Source organism: Helobdella robusta (assembly GCF_000326865.2).
Source record: "Helobdella robusta unplaced genomic scaffold HELROscaffold_317, whole genome shotgun sequence".
Taxonomy (NCBI): Eukaryota; Metazoa; Annelida; class Clitellata; order Rhynchobdellida; family Glossiphoniidae; genus Helobdella; species Helobdella robusta.
In genome coordinates, this window is record NW_008704574.1 from 63 (window position 1) to 8,585 (window position 8,523).

The window sequence follows — 8,523 nt, forward strand, 5'->3', positions numbered from 1 at the left end:
GAACATTATCAGCACAAATAAAATCACCAATACCGTCACATCAAACAGTGAAATTGTTCGTTCTCCTGCGGACGCCTTAAACGATTATTTCACCGGTATAGCTATAAAACTAGGTTCATCTTTCAACAATTCAACACTCTGGAAAAATTACCTCACTAATAAACTTCAAAACTCGTTCTTCTGTCTGTCGACCTCAAGCGATGAAATAATTGCAACAACCAGACTTCTCAAACCAAAAACAACCAGTGGATGGGATGGCATTCCTATGAAAATAATAAAATCTACGGTGGTGCACGATGATAATATTTTTATGAACAGTTAGTAACACCGTAAATATAATATACTCCAATTAGAGAATCTGAAGTTTTTTATGGTACTCGATAATTTAATTTTTACGAACAACTAGTAACACCGTAAATTTAAAATATAACATTTAGAGATTCTGAAGTTTTTTGTTTGATGACTGTGCTCGATGATTTTGTTTTTGTGATCAATTAGTAACATCTGAAGGTTAACATATTTCATTTAGAGATTCTGAAGTTTTTGGTTTGGGTGGCTGTGCTCGATGAGTTTTATACTAACTCCTCACAGTCAACCTGCACCTTATTTTCTTTATTGAGGTCAAATAAATTATTTCGTTTCGTTTCGTTTCGTATGTATGTATGTATTTATGTATGTATGTATGTATGTTAAAACCAAATCATTGACGAATGACACCAAAAGCCAAGCGTCTGACTAAATTTGATTTTATTTGCTATAACGTCACTCAACCCCGTCGACATTCAACTCCACATTTTCCAACACACAGACGCGCAAAAACCGCTGCAGAATGCACGAGATATTATTCATAGCAAAAAAATATTCCCTACTATCGCCTGACCTGATACTGATATTTTTACAAATCCGATTGAAAAACCCGGAGGTGTTACGGTCCATGGGGCCGAGGATCTCGATACAAATCGGTAAAAACTCCATCGAGGGGAGAGCTCCGTCGTACTTTTTGATCTTCTCGTCAGATGCCCTGGTTGCAGCCAAACCGCTTTTTTTTGCTAGTAAGCTGCACGTAGCGCTCAGCAAAGATGCCCGGAACGGTAACGTCCCACGCCAAGCACCTGCCGGCTCTCCAAGGGATCAAGGTACACCCGTCAGGGCGCTTACCGTCGTGCGCCGCAATGCCCGACGGTTCCTTTAAAACCGGAATTGAGGCCTTGGAGAAAAGTTGGCACACAAAATCGTTTATGGCTGAATGTCGCTGCTGGTGACCTCCGCCCAAACGACAAACAAGACCATGATGGCCAAGTTCATCCGTCTCCGCGCTGCACCTGCATGTATATCGACTCTGAACGGCCAACCCCAGACGGAAGCCAATGGCTGTCCTGACCGTTTCGTCGTCCAATCTGGTACCCACCGACGTATTGGGCAAAGATCTCAGCCAGCCGCAACTCGCCTCGCTGGAAACTGCCAGCAAGCGAGCTGAGGTCGCCGAGTCAGGGCTTGAGGAAAGCAACTCTTTGAATGTGCGTTTATATGCTTCCTCCAAAATGTTGCCCTGGAAAAGGTCTATTGGTTGGATTGGAGTCGGTGGAGTACAGTGCAGGCTACTAAATTGCCGAAGAAGGGCAGACTGTAGGTCAAGCGTGGCAGATGCGGAAGATTTATAAACAATTGGTGCAAGCTGAACCACGCTTAGTAACCCCAGTCCCCCAAATCGTACCGGCAGCTGAGCCTGAGACCAACCCTTGTCGGTAATATCGACGTTACATATTGCTGAGAGGGCTACCCGCAGAGCACCCTCAAATTCGCCCAAAATGGCCGCATTAACAAAGTTGGATGTGCGCAAAAAATACATCAATTTCGGCAAACTGAGGGCGCCGCGGATGATTGTCAGCGCGTCGTGGACCGGGAGAAGAGAGACACGTTTGAGGGCAAATCTTAGCTCAAAAAGTTTTTTATTAAAAACCTGTCCTGATGATCGCCGGCCATCATTGGAGTGCCTAAAAAATTTAATGATGAATGAGGCACTGTGGGGACATTAGCCAGCACGTGTGGCATTTGAAACGTGTCATTTACAAGTAGTTCACACTTGTTTGTGTTTAATTCAAGACCAATGATGGAAGCGCCGACCCTCAGCGACAGGAAGTCGTCCGCTAAGATGTTGCGCTCTGCGGCCAAGCTGACATCGTCCAGGTAGCCACAAACAAACGCCGAGGATGACTTCGTCAACAGCAGGTGAAGGGTTAGAGCAAAAAGCATCGGTCCCAAAGGGTCGCCTTGCTGTACGCCCTCGCACGGTTCAACCACCCAGGCGTCGTAACCGAGAGAAGAGACTCGGCCATATGCGGAATGACAAAAATTATAAATTTGAGGACAGTGCTGCTTAACTGCCTCTAACATTGAGTCTCTTCTCAGGGTGTTGAAAGCGTTCTTGAAATCAATCTTCAAGAATCCCAAATGTTTTGGAAGTGCTGAAATCAGTTCACGTACGGCGTGGACGGCCGCCTCAGCACCACCTTTCACGCCGACGCCCAATTGGATAGGATAGAGTTTGGCTTTGACCTGTTCCAACACTAGCGCCAGAGCGCACTTACTGGCCAGCCTCCTCTAGAAATTCCCCACCGCGATGGGTCTGATCCCTCCATCTTTTTTGTTTAAAGCCACCAGACGGCCCCCAAAAAAGAAACGGCTAACCGCGGGAGGGCAGACCCCAGATAACAACAAATTTACAAGCCGGGTGAGGTTATTTAACAATTCATCGGTGGGCGTCGGACCGGAAAGTAAATCCTTTATGTGCTGAGGCCTCAAGCCATCAAGGCCTCCCGATGAACCATTATTAAACGACTTTAAAGCCGTCAACACCTGGGCTGGTGAAACGCGACCATTAGACGGCTCCTGCGCGGGGAAAGCTCGCCTGTTTAATGGAGCACTGGGATGAATAGCTTTGAGTTTAGCGAGTGTCTCAGGCGAGCTCTCCGCCAAGCCTGCGGGCGAACAAGCAAGTCTGACGGCCGCCGAGAGACTGCCCTGTTCAATCCGAGTGATTACTGCACTAATCCAACTGTTTGGATTGTGCCTACGCGGTTTGGTGTTGTGGTCAGTGTTGAAGCTTGACCTCGGTCGAACTGAATTCGGCCAACCGTTTAATAACGTAATTGGCTTGATTAGTCCTGCGACCGCCCCTGGTTGGCTTGAACAAAACAAATGCAAAAAAACATTGGAGCCTGCACCAATGGGCCGCGTCGCAGGGATGTATGTATGTATGTATGTATGTATGTATGTATGTATGTATGTATGTATGTATGTATGTATGTATGTATGTATGTATGTATGTATGTATGTATGTATGTATGTATGTTTGTATGTATGTATGTATGTATGTATGTATGTATGTATGTATGTATGTATGTATGTATGTATGTATGTATGTATGTATGTATGTATGTATGTATGTATGTATGTATGTATGTATGTATGTTAAAACCAAAACATGATGAGTGACACTGAACCGTCAAACATCAAGTAACAAATGGATTAACACTTTGATTTGTCGTTAATTGCACATGTCGGCATTCAGTTGGATATTTTCAAGCACACAGACACGCAGGAACCGCTGCAACAAGCACGAAATGTGGTTGGTTGCAAAAAACAGTTCCCTGCTGTCACCTGATCTGACACTGATCCTTTTGCCTATTTCCTTAAGAAATTTAAGGGTGTTGGGGTCCATCGGGCCGAGAACCTCGATGCATATTGGCAAGAATTCCATCGAGGGGAGGGCATTCCCATATTTTTTCATTTTCTCGTCCGCTGCCCTGGCCGCGGCCAAACCGCATTCTTTACTTGTCAGGTTTACGTATCGTTCGGCGAGGGTGCCAGGGACCGTAACATCCCACGCCAAACATCTGCCGGCTCTCCAAGGTATTAGCGTGCATCCGTCCGGTCGCCTACCATCATGCGCAGAAATGCCGGATGGTTCCTTGAGAACCGGGATTGAAGCCTTGGAGAAGAGCCGACAAATGTAGTCGTTTAGCGCTGAGTGACGTAGTTGACGGCCCCTACCCAGGCGACAAACCAAACCGTGGTGCCCAAACTCGTCCGCCTCAGCGCCGCATCGGCACGTGTATTTATTTTGAATGACCAGGCCAAGTCTGAAGCCAATGGCAAATCTTACAGACTCGTCGTCAAGCCTGGTGCCCACAGAGGTGTTAGGCCACGATCTCAACCACCCACAGCTGGCAACGCTGGACATGGCCAACAAACGAGCGGTGAAAAAGTCGTCGCCGCATGAAGACAACAAATTTTGAAAGATTTTTTTATATTCTTCGTTCAAAATTTGGACGTGCGTACAGTCCCCCGGGGCGGACGCTGGGGGAAGAATATCGCGGCAACGAAAAAACCGGTGGAGCAGGGAAGACTGTAGGTCAAGAGTGGCAGCGGCAGAAGAATTATAAACAACGGGAGCCAGCTGAACCACGCTAAGCAACCCCAGCCCACCAAATCGCACCGGCAGCTGAGCCTGGGACCAACCACTGTCGGTCACTTGAACATTGCAAATCGACGACAGGGCGGTGCGCAGGGCTCCGTCAAATTCGCCCAATTTAGAAGGGTCAATGTGTTTAGATGTACGCAGGAAGTACATCAATTTGGGCAAACTGAGGGCATTGCGGATAATAGTCAAGGCATCATGGGCCGAAAGACAGGAAACACGACCCAGGGCGAATTCAAGCTCAGAGAGCTTTTGGTCAAAAAACTTTATTTGATAATCGCCCTCGACCAAGGGTGTGCCTAAAAAACTCAGTTCTGATGCACCAACTCTGGGTATTTCAGCCAGCGCATGTGGCACCTGAAATAAACTTTGGCAGTGAAGTTCGCATTTTTTAATGTTTAACTCTATGCCAATTGCAGCGGAGTTATGCTTCAAATATTCGTAGCCATCGGCCAGAGTTGGACCGTCCGAAGCTATGCTGATATCATCCAGATAAGCGCAAACGAAGGTGGACGAAGCTTTCTCTAAAAGTGGATGAAGAGTTAGTGCGAACAACAAAGGACCAAGGGGATCACCCTGCTGTACCCCCTCGGACGATTCTACAACCCAAGAGTGGTAGCCAAGGGAAGAGACTCCGCCATAAGCAGAATGGCAAAAATTATAGATGTTGGGGCAAAAAAGTTTGACAGCCTCCAACATCGAGTCTCTTCTCAAGGCATTGAAGGCATTTTTAAAGTCCAGTTTCAGAAACCCCCATTGATCGGGGAGGTCGGTGACCAATCTTCGAACCGCATGAACAGCGGCCTCAGCGCCACCCTTAATCCCGACACCCAACTGAGTCGGGTAGAACTTGGTCTTGAGTTCGACCACGACCAGGGCCAAGGCACATTTGCCGGCCAACCTCCTCCAAACGTTCCCAACCGCAATCGGTCTGACCCCTCCGTCTTTCTTATTTAAAGCTATTAGCCGGCCTCCAAAAAAGAACCGGCGGACGGAGAGTGGGCAAGCTCCAGATAGGATCAAATTAATGAATTGGGTTAAGGAGTTCAGTGTGTCGTCAATTGGCAAGGGGCCTGAAAAAACATCCTTAAGGTGATGGGGTCGTAGGCCATCCAGGCCTCCAGAAGAACCGTTTTTGAAAGATTTAACGGCCCTCAGCACCTCGGCGGGAGAAACGCAACCAGCCGTTGGTGTCAATGCGGGAAAGACCCGCCTGTCCACCGGAATTTTGGGTGGATAGAACATAATTTATCGAAGGTGGCCGGCGAGCTCTCCGCCAGGCCCTCCGGCGAGCAGACAAGTCTGACCGCCGAGGACAGGTTTCCCTGTTCAATACAAGATGACACAGCGTTGATCCATCGATCGGGGTTGTGCATTTGTGATTTGGCATTATTGAACCCATCAAAGCACAGTACCAGGGTTTCAAGACCAATAGTTGAATATTCGCTTAGACGCTTGTTGACCAGATTGCCCTGGTTGACCCGGCGACCTCCTCTGGAAGTCTTCTGTAAGACGTATGGGACAAAACAGTGGAGTCTAACCCAGTGAGCCGGGTCACCAGGGTCGTTACAAACAGCCGTCAGCAAGGCGTTCAGATCATGTGCGAACTTCTCCCTGCATGGCTTAGGGATATGGTCGTACACCGGTACACATTTCAGCACGGCCGTCAGCTTATCAAAAACACCAGAGTAATCCAGGCCGAGAGGATCACCGGAGACCGATGCGGCGGACGACCGTGTGGGCAGCCCAGGCCTGGGGTCGGGTGCGGCACCGAGAGGCGAAGCAGCCCTCGCGCCCGATGGATCAACTTTTTTCCGGGACCCCGAGCATTCCTGTCCTTTCACTTTACCTCCGTGCCGACATAACTTCCCGTCTGGAGTGCTTCTATAGTGGTTAAAGCAGACGGGGCACTGTTGTAACGTTGGAGCCATATGTGATTAAAAACAACCAAGAAACGAGGGAAAGGAAACAAACCAAGTGGGGTGGATGGATGAATGAATGGATGAACAAGCGAATGACCAAAGGAACGGGCCAGCGAACAAACGGATGAATGAGTGAATGATGGGGGAATGAATGAGCTAATTACTGAACGGACGAGTGAGGGAAAAAAAGAATGAATGAATGAGTGAATAAATAAATGAATGAATAAACAACCGAACGAATGGATGAATGAATGAATACATGAATGAGTGACGGAATGAATGAACGAGCGAACGGATGAATGACTGAATTATCTTTAAATATTTAACCAGTGTTTCAACTTTTATTTATATAATTTTTTTTTTCTTTTCTTTTTTTTTATTGATGAATGAATGAGTGAGCAAATGAGTGTATGAGTGAATACAAAAACTTAGGTAACAGTGTGGGAGGAGACACTATTGCAGCAAACTTTGGCCCAATCTCTCCCTTATAGTTTATTTTTTTTTATTTTTACACAGATTTTAAAAATTGGTTTAGGAAATTTCTTTTTTTATAAATAAATTTTAATTTAAACTTTAAATTTTAATTTGAAAAGTAAATTAAAAATAAATGCCGGTAGAAGGTAAATAAGTTAAAATGTAGTGAACTTTCCAATAATAATAAAAACAGCTCACACCTGGCGCAGGCCGGTGACCTGTAGCAGCTATGAGCTGTGAATAAATTATAATATTGATAAAAAAAAACAAAAAACGAGAAAATTGGCCGAGGCAGGGCAGAAAAACGATAAAAAATGACGGAAAAACAAACCCGGGACAAAATTACAGCCGATGACCCTAAAAACCATCCATAAAAACAATCTAAAATCTATGAATTTAGCAAAAATAATCAGGAAATTAAAACAATCCAGCCGGCCTTGAATGTGAACAAACGAATGTCTGTATATGTATGTATGTATGTATGTATGTATGTATGTATGTATGTATGTATGTTTAATTTAATTTAATTGTTTAACCTAATTTAAATGAAGGTTTATGTAATGCCGATTGGACAAGTGTGCTGAGCTGCGATGATGTAGATGTGGCCTTCCAAAATTTCATCGACATCTTTCGGTTACATTATAAAACTTATTGTTCAGTGACCTCTAAAAGACAGGCTCAGAAGATGACAAAAAACAAATCGTGGATAACTAAAGAATTTAAAAAAATGTTAAAAAGGAAGAAAATGTTATATAAAAAATATCTAAAGCACACATCGTCAGACAACTTTACAGCACTCAAATCATGCAGCTAATTATGCAACAAGATCAAGTGCCAGTTGAAAAGACAATATTATTCTAATCTTCTACAACAAAGCAATGGCGACAGCAAGAAAACATGGTCAATCATCAATTCTTTAACGAAACGAAATAACAAAAAAAACATCAACAATTCAATTAACTTTAAATGATGATCCAATTGATAATCCTGAAACTATCCTCAATAATTATTTCATCAATCTGGCCTCAGATATGCAGCAATCATTTGTAGAAGACACAAGATGGAAAAATTATTTTCAAAATTGGTCAGTAAATTAATTTTTTGTAACCGTGTTTCATTATCTGAAATCATTTCAACCACAAAACTTTTCAAACCCAAGACGTCGAGTGGTTACGATGAAATATCAACCAAAATAGTAATATCAACAATTAAATCAACAGCAACAATTCTTGAATATTTAATCAACTTATCATTTGACAAGGGCATCTTTCCTAAGTGCTTCAAGACATCCAAAGTTGTTCCAATTGCAAAAGAAAGAGGTAACTCAGAGGTTAAAAACTTTCGACCTATATCTTTGTTGCCTGTTTTTTCGAAGATTATTGAAAAATTGATGCACAGTCGTTTGCTCAAATTTTTGAAAAAAATAACATTCTTTCTAACCATCAATTTGGTTTTCGAAAAAACCACTCAACTGAAATGGCAATACTGGAACTGATTCAAAAAATTGGAGTCGCAAGTGAAAAGAAAAATTATGTAATTGGAATATGTCTCGATCTGTCAAAAGCTTTTGATTGTATTGACCATTCGATTTTATTACACAAACTTCATCACTATGGTATAAGAGACTCCAGTTTGACTTGGTTTCGA

General features: G+C 44.1%; 1 protein-coding gene across 1 annotated transcript; it reads right to left on the reverse strand.

Moving 5' to 3' along the window:
* Positions 1-762: 762 nt before the first annotated feature.
* On the reverse strand, positions 763-6,411 carry HELRODRAFT_184331 (hypothetical protein; the record flags this gene model as incomplete). The annotated part of the gene is made up of 6 exons (XM_009022458.1): positions 763-880; positions 1,038-1,186; positions 2,689-3,176; positions 3,661-3,970; positions 4,535-4,646; positions 5,702-6,411. 6 exons carry the CDS (start codon positions 6,409-6,411, stop codon positions 763-765), a joined length of 1,887 nt encoding a protein of 628 aa, XP_009020706.1.
* Positions 6,412-8,523: the final 2,112 nt, after the last annotated feature.